The 19,245-nt window shown below is 35.7% G+C and overlaps 1 protein-coding gene across 2 annotated transcripts; it reads right to left on the bottom strand.

The window, feature by feature from the left end:
• Positions 1-859: 859 nt before the first annotated feature.
• On the bottom strand, positions 860-18,759 carry LOC124445992 (lysosome membrane protein 2-like). Of its 2 annotated transcripts, none has more exons than XM_046996781.1 (13): positions 18,521-18,759; positions 13,346-13,503; positions 11,957-12,110; positions 11,055-11,309; positions 7,979-8,067; positions 6,050-6,099; positions 5,770-5,839; positions 4,576-4,754; positions 3,379-3,497; positions 3,055-3,128; positions 2,167-2,218; positions 1,931-2,080; positions 860-1,254 (listed from the first exon to the last, which is right to left on the bottom strand). In XM_046996781.1, the coding sequence occupies exons 1-13, from the start codon at positions 18,647-18,649 to the stop codon at positions 1,153-1,155; spliced, it is 1,581 nt and encodes a 526-aa protein (XP_046852737.1). In that variant the 5' UTR covers positions 18,650-18,759; the 3' UTR covers positions 860-1,152. The 2 variants fall into 2 exon arrangements, with proteins under 2 accessions (XP_046852737.1, XP_046852736.1); XM_046996780.1 differs by lacking the exon at positions 18,521-18,759 and adding an exon at positions 14,558-14,744.
• Positions 18,760-19,245: the final 486 nt, after the last annotated feature.

Genomic DNA, 19,245 nt, shown 5'->3' with positions numbered 1-19,245 from the left:
TGTTAAAAATCCATTCTTATCAAATGTAAGTATCTGTTAAACCGGACTTTTATACTTTCATACTTTGCAAAGCAAGAGATAAGGAAAAAAGGGGGGGGGGGCAATTGTCCCCTTCTCCGCGATAGTCTAAGATCTGTGAAGCAAAGCTATTCGTTGTTGTCGTAGAGAAATAAGTTAATACTATCCTGTTATTTCTTTCTGTTAGCTTTCTTAATTTATTAGACAATACAAAATAATTCTGTTCCTTAAGTACATCTTGTTGTCGTTAACATAACCGACAAAAAAAGAATCAAAAAAGCTAAAAGCTAGCAGCCTTTTGACTGTGGAATAATTCAGAGCAACATTAAGAAGGCCTAAGTATCACTATTTAATAAAATAACAACAATACAACGCGTGCGCTTATTGGTCATTTGCTGAGTTGGCGAACCTGTGCAAACTGATCTGAGCTCAATCCATTAAAGAGAATTTGCAAATCAATCATCAACACATGTTATAGGAAAAATTAAAGAATTTGTTTTAAATTCCTGTTTCGCAGCATTAATTTTATTTCATAAAAGAAGTAAAAGATGTTTTTCGTAATTGCACTGGCTAAAGCAAGCCGAGGAGACCTTTTGGAGAACTCAAGCGGGTGCAAAATCTGCTCGAGATTCGATCTCCTCTTGAGTTTTTTCAAACGTCTTCTCTGTTTACAAAAACCGGTAATTCAAAAACATGGTATAGAATTGATATTTTAAGAGTGATGCAAACTTCAATGAGAACTTTGAGCGTACATTCACCACTTTCCGTGTGTACATTCACAAACTTCAACGAGCAATTTGAGTATACATTCGCCACTTTAACAATCCTCTTTTCAAGTAGATACTTTGTAAATACAAAACTTTTTAATTAAATAACAAGTGCTCCATAAAGGAAAATACATTAGTGAAGTGTACAGAACCTGACAATTTATTCACTCCTAAAGTCAAAGGAATAGATAGAAACGCTATAAGCAGGGTGTGCAGTATATTCTTAAGGTGTATGTGCACGATCATGACATTCAAAGTTGAACTTGTTCTTTGCATTTGTAATAGTAAATTCTTATAAAATCATAAATTAGAAATTGCAATAGACTATATGATAGAAAATGTATACCGACACTCTAGCTCTACCCTTCTATGTAACATAGTTCTGGACCGATCGCATCAACGGAGACTTTTCGCTGCCCCCAACTTGTTCATTTTGAATTTGTACGGAAGTCTCAGAATGACGAACTTTCTATAAAGATAAAAGAAATTTGTACGCAAGTCTCAGAATGACCAACTTTCTATAAACATTAAAAAAATTTGTACGGAAGTCTCAGAATGACTAATTTTCTATAAATATCAAAGAAATTTGTACGGGAGTCTCGGAGTTACTAATTTTCTATAAACATCAAAGAAATTTGTATGGAAGTCTCAGAATGATCAATTTTCTATAAATATTAACGAAAATTAATTGCAATATTGCCGCCATGCGCCAAACTCTCCGAAGTGAACAATCTATAATTCCTTTCAAACCGAAACAACAAAAAGATATCAGGCTTTTGTGACAATTCTATCGACATACCCCCCCCCTTCCAAGAAAGTTTGAAGATTGATAGTCTAGTAAATTTTTTAACATTTGTCGGGTAGTAAATATGACAAAGAAAATTATATGAATTACGTGTGAATGCATGGACAGCAAAAGAAGATAATTGGGAGGCGGGGATGTATGCATGATACACCGTACTATGTTTGAAATCTATCGTTTTCTACGGATTACAACATGCACATGAGCCCCCCCGAATTATCGATAGTGGAATTACGTGATATTTAAAGTATTGAAGTCTGAAGTATCTCATTGTGAGCAGGGGAAAATATTTACCGCCTCTCGGAAGTGATAGCTATCATGAGCATTATATTAAAACACTTACCCTTCCTTTTACTCGAAGAAGAATCAACCCAAGAACCATAATTATGAGTCCCACGCCGATGAAGACATACTTGCCTATGTCTAATAATTTTTTAGGCAGCAAAACATCGTTCTTAAATTTATCAGCGTCCGATTTGCTAATGACTGCAGTCTGAATGAACGTTGTAATTTATACGCGAGTGAGTAAAGGAAAAATACGACAAAAGCATTGCACAACAATAAAACAGCACTGCTTACCTCGTTCACAAACAACACAGGCAAAAACACTGTCCTCATGTTTTCGAATTGCCTGAAAAATATAAAGACATCGAAGCATGCTTTAATTTAATCAATGAATTCGCGTACATTTATTAAATATACTGCAGTATGAAGAAAAGTGGTAGCATTGCATAAACACAAAGAAAAAAGAAAAGCATCGCAAAAGAAGACCATTTTGTAATATTAACACAACGAGTGTAATAAATTTTCTTTGCCACTATATGCCAATATTATGGTCAGGAAAATAACTTTTTTAGATAGTTTAAATTGATTTTAAGAACCTTAGCAATATATCTGATAGCTTTGAATAACGCTGTCATAGCATATCTCCTTAGAAAACCGCACTACAAATTTAAGATGCCGCATACGAGTACAGTTTGACGACATCGTTTGAGCGAACATCAGCTTCGACACATACGAGGATGATTGTTAAGTGGTTTTAGCGGCAAATTGTCAATGGCGTAACCGGTGGGCATTAGGATATCCAGTAACGGCACTCTCTCGGAGCTTTTGCCTCCCGATGGCTGATTGACGGAGGGCCCCCAGCCGTCGAGTTACGCTCTTACACATTGGTACAATCTGTCTATCTCTCCTTCATAGACGAATTGCGATCCTCAAAACGATTATTTTAGTTTTGCTCTTGGTTAAAGAAACAAGAAACTGGCGATAAAAATTCTTGCCATCAGAAAAACGAAGCGAGGATCTTAGCCGATCGACTCTCAACTGACGTCCAATAGGGTGATCACGATTTTAATTGCATCATCGCAAGCAATAAAAACACTCGGAAAAATGTATACGGCATGCATATACCCTTGTAAGACAACAATGCAATGCAGTTTTAGGAAGACGCAGTATTTGGTCACTTACGTTATTCCTGTAAGATTCGTTAAAGCAACGTTCACTTGAATTCTTTTATTGGCCTGCATCGTAATACCCGTGTTCTAAATGAAAAAAAGCATTGATAACATTTTCGAAATCTATATTGCACCCATACTGCTTATAAACAATGTGCATATAAAAACGCAGCAGCATAAGGTACATGACACACTAGGATATTATTAGCATTTGATTGTACGTGTACAGCAAATATCTTGTAAAAACTGCACTTTTCATCCCGAATGAATATTACTCAGAATAAACCAGCAACATATACGAAAACATCGGATGAGGAGATGCAACTTTTACTGTTACCGGTTCAATCGAAATAAACGTAGAATGGTCTTCTTCGTTGGGATGCATGCCATTGACTGAGTCGATAACGGTTTTGTTTGCAAACAGAAAATGTGGGAGAGACACAACAACGGGAACATCTAGAAATGCAACAAATTGTGTAATATTATATTATATATCTCACATTTTAATTTGTGAGTTGAGCAGTCCGCATCAACAAACTAAAATTCATGTCGATTTCTTGACAGTTTAAACTCTGACATTTTCTAGCTCGTTTTTCAGAAGTTCTTTATCAAACAGTCATCCTGTATTAAGCGGTCACATGGGAAACCCCAGAGGGTGGTTAATACAGGCTGACTGTACTTTAAGAAGAAAAGACGATGGATTTAATGTGGACTTACTGATTTACATTTTTTTAATCAAACGCGTAGTGTGAAGATAAGATTAAATTACACATATGACAAGATATACTTAATACGAGAAAATCTCTATTGGTTTATAAGGGATTTTACATTGTAATTTTCTAAATCGAAAGCATAGATTAGAAACTTAACTTTACAAGGAAACGGATACGGATTTACGGTGGATTTACTGAAGTAAATTTAAAAAAAGCATAGTTAAGGATAATATTAGATACGATTAGTCGATTAGTTAGATAATCTATGATGAAATATACTTTGTACAGGGTCAGGGAAACAACTTCTTTAGATAGTTAATTAAATCGATTTTAAAAACATTCGCAATATACTTGATTGGTCGAAAATTTTATCCACGTGGGCTTTTTGGCCTTCGCGCGGTAACGTGACGTTAAAAAAGAGAAAACGCAGTATCATTTTTTTAACGTTTTCCTTAATTGTTGTCTCAAATGATGTCGTCATACTATACACCGATGCGGCATCTTAAGTTTGTAGCGCAGTTTTCTAAGACTTGCTATAACAGCAGTACAATGAAAGCTATATCTTCAATGAATGTGTTCTCTTTTTTACGTCACTTCCAGCGCAAAATCACCACATTCTAAGCCACAAAAACCCATGAAGATGAATTTTTTGTCTTATCAAATTTATTGCAAATGTTCTTACGATCGACTTAACTATCTAAGAACGTTATTTTCCTGACCATGAGTCCACGATATAGGCATTTTAAATTAAAAAGGATTAACTCGACAAACCAAAGATTTACATTTTTATCGTACAAGAACAGAAATGCCTTAAAACATACTTAACGGTTTACACACGCTGACATCCAATAGTCCATCGGGGACGCACGAGTTAGCGTCGGGGTTACAAAACCCAGCTCTATTATCCGCATTATATTTGAACTGTTCAGGTCCAGCAAAAAACCGATACAATGGTATTCCTTCTACATCGACAGTGGAATGATACCTGATATTTATTGATCTATATAAAACAATGCACATTTTGAGGCTTGCGTTCGCTTAACATGTTGACTAAACACGCGCTCAACATCGTAGACTCAACATGTTGAGAGGTTTTGCACACCCTGTAGCGAAGCCAGCCCGTTTTTTATTCCTACTTTGCAAATATTTCTGTGTTCAATCACTGGAAAAACAATCAATGGAATTAATTTTCTAAAGAAGTGAATAATAATTTTCGCTGAAAATTTTGCATTGCAGGAGGCTGCCTTCGCCACTGTGCATCCCGTTGAGGAATGTCGAGTTGCATTGAGTGGCACTGAAAGGTGTTAAGCATTTTTGAGAGAAGTTTGAACTTGCTCAAACGTTTCACTCGACAGCGCTCAACATTTTCTTTGTTCCGTGGTCAGAGATGCGTTCTTCAGTTCAACACAGTTTAGTGCTTTTGAACAGCACACTCAACAACGTTGAACTAACGCATGCGCAGTGTTCATCATCAACGCATGGCGGTGCGTTCACTTTTTTTGGTTGAACTCGCTAAACTGTAAATGTGAAGCTGTATAAACAACAGTTGATAAGCATTGTGGAATATTTTATTCCATGATTTTATGTTTTATCATCTTTAACACAAAGGTTTACAAGTACATACAATGGAAGATTTTAATATCAACAACAGCCCTTATAACCAAACGCTGTTCTTTAGCTACTGAGAAAACCAGACCACTGCCTTTTAATACAAGCCTCGCACAACAACCTTGATCTGTACATAAGGACATAGCAAGTTTATTTTATGGCAAGAGAAATTTGCACACTCAGCTGTTTACTGCAATAATGTTTCTAATCCAATCAAAGCACCTTATTTAACGGGAAGTGACGCTTGCATGTCTATATTAACTGTTATTGTGCACTCGCAGAAAAAGTAAGATATGGGTGAAAATAATTGATGCGCGATGCTGTCTCAGACGTAGTGGCTGATTCAAAGAATAAAAATTTGATATAAATTTTCCTTGGGGCAAGACAAGATATGCTTGAATTTTTACCTGCATATATCGCTGGAAAAGATCGGCAAGTGATCGCCTTTATTTATATCCGGATGAAAAATTGTTCCGTCTGCAACAATAGCAAAAGTCGTTAATCGCACAATAAAACGTCCGGCAGTAAAAAAATATCATCAAGTCAGAAAATATTTCAATTAAAAATAATCAACCAAAATAATCACGTTACAACATCATCGATCAATGGTACTATAGAAGGGTAATATAACTACTCTAGGTTGAACCCAAGAAACTAACATCCATCCATACAATGGTTTCACCTTACCTGTTCCGTTTATCATGTTCGCCCATTTTGTATGCCACCAAGGAAGCGTACTAAAATCAGAATCATATAGTTCAGATAAAGCAACAACAAAAGAATGCCAGAGGCAAATTAGCGCACAGAGTTACAGAGTCAATTTCTATTGAGCTAAGTACCTACACACCGCGCGATGCTATTGCTAAAATATATCGAACAGGAATTCGCAATTCTCTTTAAAATTCGAAACCGCAAAATAACGAAAAGTGTCCGAAGCCAATTGCACTTTCTCCCTTATTTCGCCATAGTAGAATTCATATCATAAAGCGAAATACAATAGGTGGAGAAAAAAGTAGCGCCGTAAAAAATTAACGTTGATATGTAGGTTTGTAGCCAGTCAAATTTCGAGTAAAGTGTAAAAATAAAAAAAAATGATCGTTGAAGAATGAACGACACAAAAATGTTAAACGACACAAAATACATGAACACATGAACAACGATGCGGCCGTTTTTTTGCAAGAAATACAAAAGTTGGATATGTCTCCACTATCTTCGCTAGTTATATTCGTTCCATCCACGCATTTAAAAAAACTCGTCATTATTTGATGGTTTTCAGTTTTTCGATTCAGAACGAATCAGGCTATAGGTTTTCAATAAGGTTCAAATCAGATGATTGGGTTTGGCCATCGCATCACATGAATTTCTTCCTTTGTGATATATTTTAAAACAACTTCCTTTTCCAGCCGGCAATTTCAAAATATAAAGGAAAAAACGCACTCCAAAAAACGTCATCTTGTAAACTCAAGATTCGAGTTATAAAAGTTCTCTCTTGCTTTTATAACTCTAATCTTGAGTTTACAAGATGATCTTTTTTGGTGTGTGTTTTTTCCTTTATTAAAACAACTTCCCTTGTGGTTTGCTGTTATTGTCATGTTGGAGAACAAAGAATGAAATATATTTTATAAACTTTCATTTCTAATAATTATGCGCAGCTTAAACCATAAGAACACAGATTGTTAACCATTAAGGAGCTATTCACATGAGCCTGGTAACTGGGATTCAGAGAGGCATGAAAGGATTTTGACGTCATTGAAAGGAGCAAAAACTTCATGCGCAAAACTTACGTACTACCTTTTTTTAAGCGTCATAAGTCATTTTAGTTGTAATTTTCAAATCAGGCTAAATTATTTGTTTTCATTTCAAAGGAATTGTGAATTTGCAAAGTCAGAGCATAGAGAAATTGCTCAAACATGTTTTTTTTGCTGTGAAGTATTTAATCTTTTCCATTTGCCAAAATCAACGCTTCGCTGAATCCCGGCTACCGGGCTCATGTGAACAGCTCCTAAGTAATCTATTGATGCCTTTAAATAATTATGTGCTGTTTTTTTTGGGGGGGTGTGACAATTTCTTGTCCATCCATTGATAGTATCAAACCACACGTACGTGGCAAGAATTCACAACTATAACTAGAAAACCTCTCTAACACAATACACAGGAAAATAAGTCATTTTAACCCTTTCATTCACGATCATTAACCCTATCAACTGCGTTTCATTATAGTTTCTGTGCTGCAGCATCGTGCACGAAAGGGTTAATTATATTGTAGTTCCTTTCAGCTGTATTGTTTAGAGGATGGAAAAACCTCGCCAGTTGCCTTTGGCCCTTAAACTCCGCAATGTATGGCCAAAATAAGACCAGGTAAATCCCATGTGATCGTAAACAGCAAAATGAATATAGAGCGTAAGAAAAAGATAGGTGTGAAATAAGCCTGGAAGTCCTGGCTTCAACCGTTTTAAGCATTCACACCTCTCTTCCTTGCAAGCTTCCCCACAGATAACATTTCTAAGGTCAAACACTTAAATGTTGACCACGGTCGGCGCAAGATTAAGCGCTGGGCGATCGCCACGGATCGCGTAATAAGTAGATTTGAAGAAGGAATGCAGATGCTCATAATACCTCATGCCATTATACTTTACATATGCACCAAGGCGATCGATTTTCCCTACTCCTGTGTGAATTTCCCCTGATGTATTGGTGTTATTGGACTAAAAATGTAAGAGATAACATAAGGCATCAAAAAATCCCAATGATAATGAAAATAAATGTCCTTTAGAAAGAACAATTAAAATTTACTTTATTCTTATCACATTATGGCATTAATTAATGTGCAAGTTGGTAGTGTGAAGGCCCGTCCACGCGATCTGATTTATTGGTCCGATATAATTTTGTTGATAATTATATTCGTTTGGATATTTAAAGACGTGTGAGCAGCCGTTTGTACTATCCAGTATCTTTATCGATATATTTTTCGTATTTTTGTTTCCAAGTCTTTTTCAAATCGATGCAATGTGACTAGTCGGTTCCTCTGATCTTGTCGGACGAAAATAGAGAAAGCTCTATTTCTATCCGATTTTTTAGGTTGACTGATCCGACTATCGGAGGCTCACTTTATATGTGTTCACACGATCTGTTTTTTAGGATCTGACAAATCGGATCGTGTGAACGGCGTTGACAATGCCAAGACAAATGTGCACCAATAACGAAGCCAACAGCAAGTCATTGCAAAAACTCGTCAGCGGTGGTTAACCTTAACTTGGCGAATTTTTTTCAATATCTTAATTTGATGCCAGTAATTGCTATCCATATAGTCCGTTGCCCGTGGCCTCAAAACATTTACTTTTGTAGCCACCATCGCGGTGCGATAATTTATGAACGGTATTCCATAATTTTCGACATGGTAAATTCGAGTTTTTCTGTTCCCACTCATCAAAACCCGCAGTTTTTTAGAATTTTAAGAATGAAGATCTTTCCCGTTTTGTTGTCTAGGCGAACTGTTTACTAGAAATACACCTGATATCGCTGTTATTTTGAGCCGAGTCCTGGGATCACAGTTTATATAGAGAGGTTAATAAAGCGACACACAATTTTCTCGTAAGAAAGATACAAGTTCACAGAATATTGAAGCTTGCTACAAGGTCAAATCAATTTACGAATTATTTAATAAAGAGGTGTTATAATACGAAGACAAGGTTCAATCGAGAAAGATGTGAAATCGTGATGCTACTTGTTAATGTTCACTGTTCATTTACTTCATTGACTCATTTTCACTTGACAATTCTTCGTCTGTAATTTTTGCATCCAAAATCTCTCCATACACATCCGTTTCCAATTCTTCTGTTTTATTAAAGCACGAAAAGCATTAACAGAGTTCAGTGCAAGAAATGGATGCTTTCTTACAAGAACATCTATTTTTTGAGCAACCAGGAGTGCATTTATGTACAATTGTAAATATTTAGCGCATCGACTAGTGCACAACTGCCATTTATTTAATCAATGGAGATAGACTTATTTTTGTCAATTTTGCATCCATGGTTAGACGGATTTGGCGGGGCACAGTGACGATTTCCATTTTGCTGCTAGTTAATTGGCACGATTGATGTGTTTCTCCAGACCATCTTTATAAGGTGGCAAGCTGTACCTAGCCATGTTAATGCCAATGCCAGGCATTGAGTGGTAAATCTTACATTTTACCTTCTCCAGACTCTTGTGAAGTTCTTTAGTGCTCACAAAATATTCTTCAAATTCCTGAAGAGCTTTGACAGCTTGGGCATTTTCTGACAGAAGCTTACATCTGAACATTTTGCTATGTGCATAAAACAAACTGCATGAGATGCATGTAATAACACTTGTGTATCAGCCTCTTCGTGGTCACAGCACAGGTCATCAATCCTTTGAACACTCCTTTGGCTTTGAAAGAAATGCAAGGCTACAATTGGATTCCATGCATTTACAGGAGACTTTGTGAATCTAATAAAGTCAAGGCAATTCAAAAAAATAGCACTACTCTTCAAGAAAACCTGGTGTCATTACTAGGTTTTTTAAAATAATTTGGAAATTAATTAGTATTCATTCATTTTTATTGGTACGCTCGGACACAACTTGTTTGTCTTATGGACATACTAATGTGTCCAGATGTAAGCTTCTGTCAGAAGATGCCCAAGTTTTCAAAGCTCTTCAGAAACTTGGAGAATATTTTGTAAGCACTAAAGAACTTCACAAGAGTCTGGAGAAGGTAAAATGTAAGATCTACCACTCAATGCCTGGCATTGGCATTAACATGGCTAGGTACAACTTGCCACCTAATAAAGATGGTCTGGAGAAACACACATCAAACGTGCCAATTAACTAGCAGCAAAATGGAAATCGTCACTGTGCCCCGCCAAATCCGTCCAACCATGGATGCAAAATTGACAAAAATAAGTCTATTGATTAAATAAATGGCAGTTGTACACTAATCGATGTGCTAAATATTTATAATTGTACGTAAATGCACTAATGGTTGCTCAAAAAATAAATGTTCTTGTAAGAAAGCATCCATTTCTTGCACTGAACTCTGTTAATGCCTTTCGTGCTTTAATAAAACAGAAGAATTGGAAACGGATGTGTATGGAGAGATTTTGGATGCAAAAATTACAGACGAAGACTTGTCAAGTGACAATGAGTCAATGAAGTAGATGGACAGTGAAAATTAGTAAAAAAAGTAGCATCACGATTTCACATTTTTCTCGATTGAACCTTGTCTTCGTATTATAACACCTCTTTATTAAATAATTCGTAAATTGATTTGACCTTGTAGCAAGCTTCAATATTTTGTCAACTTGTATAATTTTTCTTACAAGAAAATTTTATTTCGCTTTGTTTACCTCCCGAAATAAACATTGAGCCCACGACTCGGCTCAAAATAATAGCGGCATGAGGGGTACTTCAAGTAAAAGTTCGCCTAAACAACAAAACGGGAAAGATCTTCATCGTCAAAATTCTAAAAAACTACGGGTTTGGTGAGTGGGAACAAAGAAATTCGAATTCAGCATGTCAAAAACTATAGAATACCGTTCCGAATATAAAATTTAGCACCGCGATGGTGGCTACGAAACTTTATTTCTAAGGACATTTTGATTACACAGGCAACGGACCAATATTGATGTATAAAAATATATAAAATTCCCCATAATTCTAAACATAAAAAACTCACCTGTAGCATAACCAATGAGTTAATTATGGGCACGTGGAAAGGCAAGGTATGATTTTTCAGCTGTTTGTTCAGTTCAACGGTAAAATTATGAAATCTCGACAAGATAAAATCGTCGTATCCCCAAAGCAAATCAGAAACAGATCTCGCACGAAAAACGTCTTCTTTTCCAAAGAATTGGTTCAAAAGAGGAAGTAGAAGAATCGCCAAACCATGAGGCAAAGAATCCACACCCTTCTTGACTAATTCGGACAATTTCTATAGATAATGAACAAACGAAAAAGGAAGAAAACAGAAATTAATGTTGCTTTTGTGAATGAGCAAAAAAATTAACGTATTTATATATTTTGAAAATCTATCATTGCAAAAAGAACTTAAGAGGTAAATGCCATAAAGTAAATGCCCGGGAGTATCGTTGCATGTTTTAGATGAAGACCGTGCAATATAGTAGTCCTCTTTAGAGCCAGTTACTAAATGTGGCCCGCCAAAACTGCTCCCCATTCCCAGGATTAACATCCTATGGGTGGCAAACAGACGTTTACTGGAAATTCTAGATGATTATCAGGTCGACAGTTTAGTCAAACGTTTACATTGCTTCTCTATAAGTCCATTTTTTACTACTATTAAGACGCAGGAGAAGTGTGGCTATAAATGCAAATTTATTTATCAGATTTGGTCGGATAATCTTAGAATCTCACACCTGCTTTTTATAGTTGTAAAGTTCCGAACAGGGGGGAGTGATTATACGTACGCGACCAAATCTGGTAAAAAATTCCATGTGTGGTCATACTGCGCAGGAGTATGAAGGGTCAACAAAATCACGCAAGCAGCAAGATTCCTAACAATTTCCAACATGCAGCTAACTATGGCCTATCAATCTTATTGATGATAAATTTCCAACTTACCAGTAGCGGAATATTAATCGTTACAAATTTGTCTTTGACAGGATCGCAGCCAGCGCACGATGTTGCCTTGTCAAAAACATAAGCCTTTTGAGAGAAGTAGGCTAACGTGTTACTTTCATGGTTGAAGAAACGCGGAACATTCTTTCGAATTTCTCTGCAAGGGGAACGAATAAAGAAATGTGAAAATGGAACTACTCCGGAATCTTTGCATGCGTTGATACGCACCGCGGAGGATTGATAATTGAGGGGAGGGCCGAAGGGGGACTCATTAGTACATTCATATATTGTAAACAGTACTATTGTCACAATATAAATTAACGAAGTAGAACATGCATATATGACTGATATCGCTCCAGACATCCCTAATTCACGAACTTACGAGATCCCTTTTGATATGAAATATTATTTCTCATTTTTGGAAGTTCGTTTTTATCGCAATTTCGTTGCTCGCGGTAAACAGAAAGCAGGCATTATCGGGAAAACGTGAATTTCAAATAAAGTACACCGAAAATCATCAAAGAATTGTCAATGCCTTCCATATTTGTCTTGTGTTCATTGTCATTTTGCTCCATTCTCCGTGCTCTTTCATTTTCGTACCAGACATATAACGAACCACATTTTTACAAGTTCATTTTGGGCAAAAAAAACCAGCGCATTTTTAACCAATAACACACACAATTAGGAGTTCACTGGGGCTACTCGAACACTGTTTGGTTATATGTATTTGCGCATTATAATAGTTGCCAAATACCACAACGAAATTCACGGCATTGTAATCTCACATGTGGCAGTATAGCTCCTACGTCTGTTTACGTGCCACGCATTAGTGACACACACGCGTGAAGCGATAAAAGAACGATTTTCATTGGTCAAAGGAATTGGTGTCAGTCGCGCGTGATTTGTGCAATTCTCGCGACATGACAGGCAAAACGCAGTTTTAAATTCGGGTTTGCCAGTGGTTGCCCGAGTAACTAGTGGACTATTTCCACCCGTAAGCTCTGTGCTTGCTCCGGTAGTGAATCTTTATTCATGTAGAATGGTCACTCATTTTATTGTTTGACTGTTTTGCGATTATCTGTTCTGTAACAAAAAAGACCTAAAATACAGCCAGTTGTATAGCTATAACCTGCTCTATGAAATGGGTCATGTCTTGAGCAAGTGCCCAAAAGCCCCAAATGTTCACCGGCTTCAACCAAGTAGTCAAATTGCCATAAAAAATGACCAGTATCACACCTCGGCTTAAAGTACGTAAAGAAAGTACGACGGTCTATTTGAGCAGAAGAATCCAGTGACAAATCCTATCTTTTTTGCATTGAGTTATTAACTGCCGCAATATACTTTACTTTACACACATAAAGATGCAAATTAAATGATATATTGACAAAAAACCTGTATGAATATGGTCCAACTTGCTTAACTGATGGCTTCTTTCCGTCACTCACGTTTTTCGCGTTAGTCAAGTTAAACATGAAGAATTGCATGTATACATCTGAAGATGGTGACTTCCAGTTCTTAAACGCTTCTGTGCCATTTTTTAGTTGAACATTCTAAAAAAACAGAAATTGAACACTCAGGTAAACAAATATTTTGTATCTCGCTAATCTATCTCAAAAAGGGTGCATTTATCGGGTAAAGTTTACATGCTCCTATTATGCATTAAGTCAATACAATTTTTCATTATTACATAAACTATACAACGTGTTAAAACACCTTTACTGATAAAATGTTTCACAAAATGTAGAAACAGCTGACGCTCTTTAATTTGCGTCATTTTGTCTGTCAATCTTGGGCGTTCTATAATGACGACTTGAAATGGGTGAGAGGCTTGGCTTGACTTGACAACAATAGAGCAAGTCAACGGGCTGGCAAGATCGTCGTGTGAATGTGCAACGCAATCACAAGACAAGTATTATGTTACGGGAACAATTAGTCATATTATTTCATCAGTTTTTCTATAGTACTTTAAGCGAATATCGTTTTAAACGTCACCGAATTGTTTTTCACAGAAAAACAACCTGTCCAGTCGAAATAGGCATTCGGGGTTAGACATGCTCAGGTTCAACCAGAACAAGTTGGACATGAAGAATATCGTTGCTTTTAAAATATTTGTTGTTCGGTAGTAAACAAATGAAATTTGAGCACCAATCAACGCACACTTAAAACATATGCACAAAACGCACTTCTTCAAGTTTGAGAGATTAAAAATGGTCAAGAGATGATTTTGCAAGAATTTTCTGGCGCATACCTCAGTAGAGAAGAAGTGTTTCGTTAAAAAACTATATACCAACGTTCACACAACTTTAAACGATTTTGAAATATTCGGAGTGTACTACGCATGCTTGGACTGGCCATTTACAGAATGCAGATGTTAGCATTGAATGTTGCAACTAATCAGAGATTATTTCAGATTCTGTAGTATTTCAGATTTTCCATTTAACCTAATTACATGCCTATTAATTTACATCATTTTCATCAACGAACTAATTAACGACGTCCGGATAGCAGCAAAACATTACACACAACGTAAATGCACAACCCATCGCAGAGTTATATGACAAAAACAAACAACTTCGTGCTATTAAAAATACCAACTGAAAATACCTTTTCGACAGTATGTTTCCAAAACTTGTCAAAAACGGAATACGAAACGCAAATCATGAAGGATACAAACACCAGAGATCCAAAAAGTATCAAAAAAGCTGAAAACTTTCGCCAAGTAGAAACAGATGCCATGCTGACATGAAGCGACAAACGTAAAACATACTGGGATAGGCTAACCAAACACTGGTTTCGGAAGATCTTCCAACGATCATGTGATTGATTCGTTAAGACACGCGCATGCTTTCGTCATGGACAAAACGTGTGTTTAGCACATGACATGCACTCAACAATGAAAAAATAAGAAATAGATCACGGTTAACATCTTGTGCGTACTGATGGCGTTATGGCATTTTTCCTTTATGAATATCTTAATTGACTTTCTAAAAATTAGTAAACACATTGTGAATATGTTTTTTGTTTTGTTTCAAGGCTCCGTTTAGAGAGTTGAAACTTCTTTGCTTTCTTTCCTTATAATCTTTCATACGCTATCGTTTTATTTACGTTAAAACAACTTTTGTCATTTCGATATTACAAGAAACAATTATTTTGAAGTTTCCTTACGTAATAGCTCAATGCTCTAAAAACATTTGAGATTGATTTCAAAAGGTAAAAAAAAAGCAAAAACAATATTTTGCCTTTGTGCGTTCGGTTGTCTGATGAGAAAATACTGTTTGCAAAGCAAAAGTCGATGCATTATTTGCACAAAAATCGTTAATAAGCTAATACGGTGATTTTATGTTAAAATGTAAAAAGGCAAAATCGGAGTAAGCAGTAGAGATGACGGGATGATTTTGCAGGATTGTGATCTAGTTTGAATTAGAATTTGGTGCCTACTTTAGGGGAGTCGCGTGCCTTGTTTTCGTTAATTTCCTGTTACAGTGCTACCATGATCGAGAGATATTTTTTGGAAATGTGCTCCATGAAACATATATCTCGATAGCTTTTGTTTCAATACTTTGTTTATCAATATTGCGCGGGAAAATTCCTCCCCCCCCCCTCCTCTAACAAAGTATGGGTGCCCATCTCTTAACACCCGTTCCTAATTCAATGTTTCAATGCACTTGATATTAATTTTCAAAACTGATTTTAAGAAGAACCAAGTACAATCCTTGAAAATTCAAATATTGAATTTTTTGAAAATGAATTGTGTATAATCATGCCGGAGGAATAGTAGTAAATACTTATCTTTTGAAAATAGGAATATAATATTATATGTTGAAGTTGATGTGTCATATTGAATATTGTCATTGAAGTTGGTGTGTCATAATAAATATTGCTAATTGTGTTTAGTCGCAAATTGGCATTTTTCATTGTAAAAATTGAAGGCAGCTAAGCAAAACAAATTTTGCGTTAATGTTAAAAAAATTAATTGATACTTGACAAATGTGTAATGTCCGCTAAGGCAACTATGTAATGTCCGTTTCAAAGAAAACTATCACTTATTCAAGGAAACAGTGAAGTCATTCCGATGAAACAATCGTTATGGGTAAACCCTAAACTACGGCATTTTAATGCATGTCATAAATACCACACTAATATGGTTGCGTTTAGGAAGACTTAGTTAGTCATTCTTGTCAAATTTAAAATCATTTTATAAAAAAATCGCTCAGTCATTGAAATGTTTATGTAGGTCACAGAATAGATACATACAAAAAATATTAAAAAAATGGCCAATCTATAGAAATATTTGGGTTTATTTGCCAAAACCCATCCGTAGAACTGTATATTATATTACAATCTGGCTGCACTCATCTGGCTGGAAACATGGCCGCCGTTTAAAATACCCGGATTGTAGGGGACACGAACATCAAAGCTTCCGACATCGAGTGGCGCTTCTGTATGTATCTATTCTGTGTGTAGGTGGTCACCGGTGGGACGAGAAATTGCTATCATATATACGACACGAAAGACCTGAGTTTTGGATTTCACAAAGAAATCCTCCTATTACAAGCATTTCTTGCAACACAGGATGAAATCTAACGTCACAAGAAGAGGATTAGACCATATAGATTTGACCAAGACAAATCTATTGTATTACAGTGAGTGAGCACTGAAAAATTTACATAGAAGCCAGAGAGAACATAATGTATCTAACGACTGTTCAATCAAGGAAATGATGAGGAATTTTTCAAATCCAATTGTACTTTTGAAAGACGATATAGGCAGGGAAGCAGTTTACCTAAATGTTACCAGCTATTCAAAAATAATAATTTAGTATGAGAATTTTAAGGAGGTTTACACCTTCTAAGTTTCATGAGACAACCAAATAGTCAATTGCCTTCACCTACGAGCCATATTGAGTTCAAACATTTACCTGGATGAAGGTAGTTAATTACAATATACATAGACAGACACCTTAAAGGAAAAATTATGATAGTGCCTCTATTATGTTTTGTCATTTCAATGCAGGGTACTGAGCCTCAAGTATAAGTAAATATCTTTAGCTTTTTAGGTCAACATTTTCCAGCTCATCTTAAGTGAAGTGTAAATTTAATTACATTCACATAACATATATCATGATTAAATTCTGGGGAATATTTGCCATTTTGCAAATTTATATTTTGATTTTAATTGTTTCAGTATCACTGCATTTACAGAATATAATATATGTTAAATTATTAATCTTGTGTAGTACATACCCACATTTCACATAATAATGTATGGTATTAAAATGTCATTTCACTAGTAATCTTACTTCAGTAAGTCAATCCTAGTGACACATGGTTGTAATATAGAGCTTGTGCAGCTTATGTTTTGCACAATATAATAAGAAAATGTGAAACTATTTAACAACAAGATCCGATGATTAAAAAGACTTTTTTTGAAAATTGAAATAATCATTACCATTGAAACATTCTTTGACATATTTATATCCTTATAATGTGGGTTCATCAAGGATTTCTGCTAGTTTCAGAATACTCCATAGTGATTAAACTGGTTGCAGTCACATGGACATTTTAGTTGACAATCTTGCATGGGCAAGTCAAAAAATTACCAATATGCCTAAACTTGACAGTCACAAGACCAAAAGTTTTTTGCCATATTTGTCTACAGTCCCATCATTAAAACATCAAATTCCTCTGACGCTTAGCAAAATCATTGGATGATGAACATCGTAAATCTGGCTTATGTTTTAGTTTATCTTAAAGTAGTTCACCCTTTTCATGACTAATCTTAAAGGCAACAAAGAATCACACTTTTGTCATGTGAAGCAAAACTAATAGGTTTAGTAGAAGTATTTGGGAAGGTGACTGTGTCATGCACCTTCATAGTCTCATGCAATTTGGGTAATATATCAGATTTAAGCAACACATTGTAGCTTCAACCAAGAGTGTCATAACAGTAAAAATTTTGGTATTGAAGCAGGATGGTAGCCTTAGGATATATGGAGCATCTCATTAAGATGAATATCATTTCTTTCAAAGACAAACCTTTAGCTTATGTTTTCGGGAGTGTGTTATGGTGAAACATGTAATTAAAATGCTTGCAAGTCTCGTGCAATGGTCTCGTGCCAATAAGTCAGCAAAAAATGAACAACGCACCCTAAACAACGTGCTGAAGACAACACTACTAAAACGATTCCAGGTTGCTTATCGGCAATTAATGCACGCAGAGAACGTGAATGAATAAGCAGACTAACAAACGAATTGGAAATTTAATCAAAAAATGTTCTAAAACAATGCAAAGGTATCAATTTAATTATTTCAAGGTCAATCAATGTCAGCACTTGACTTGATATTGCATGGTATGACGATATGACAGTATTAGATAAATTAGAGCGATTAGCCGAAGCCTCGGGTAAGATTCTTTAAATCTATCTTTAAGTCGGTTTGAACTATCACTTTTTCTTTCACGTGACGTACAATAAAGTCATATTCGACAAGTGTTTCACTACGAAAATGTTGTAAAAGAACGACGACTAAACCTTTGGAAAGACGTTGCATGCACGTAAGCGTTTCATACCTTTACAATAGTGTTTTTAATGAGGTCATCGAAGCAATTGAAGAGAATGCAAACCGTCGCGGAGATTGTCAATGCAAAACCAAAGCATACCAACAAAAATGAGCAGATTTTACAATTACAAGCTTTCATATCTTCGAGAATCGCCCTTCCAGGTAGTTGTCAGATTCAGACTAACGCGCTTTAACTTTGTCGAGTGTCAACGTAGTTTTGTGACCGTTGGCCCATGAACACACGTGATCTTTATTTTAATTGGCTGGGTGCAATGATTGGGCTTTGCTTTTTACCATCACGTGGTTGACGTTGTAGCCATTTAACCAGTGCTCTCACTTTTAAGAAATTATACTTAAAAATAGGATTTACTAAAATTTTTAAGGATATTTTTAAGGATGTTTTTATACTTTAAATTAATATGCACTTAATAATATTTAATTTTTCTTTACAAATACAACGTTGACAAACATGAAAACAGCAAAAAAGGAGGAAAAACCATAAAAAAACTCTTTTTGAGCCTTTGTGATTACGCCTTGTAGTAATTTTTACAAATTTAAGGAGTTTAGCGGAAATTTGAGGAATTTTTAAGCATTTTCTATAGAACTAGGAAATTTGATTGTGAGAGCACTGCATCCAACGCTTAATGAAATAAAAACATTCTTGGAAAAGTTAAAACCAAACCAAGAAATTTGGAATTATAGGTAAGCCACAGACTTGTAAGCCACACACAAGCT

Source organism: Xenia sp. Carnegie-2017, unplaced genomic scaffold (genome assembly GCF_021976095.1).
Source record: "Xenia sp. Carnegie-2017 unplaced genomic scaffold, XeniaSp_v1 HiC_scaffold_22, whole genome shotgun sequence".
NCBI lineage: Eukaryota > Metazoa > Cnidaria > Anthozoa > Malacalcyonacea > Xeniidae > Xenia > Xenia sp. Carnegie-2017.
The sequence above is the reverse complement of the archived record's forward strand: the minus strand, read 5'-3'. Positions and strand labels throughout refer to the sequence as shown.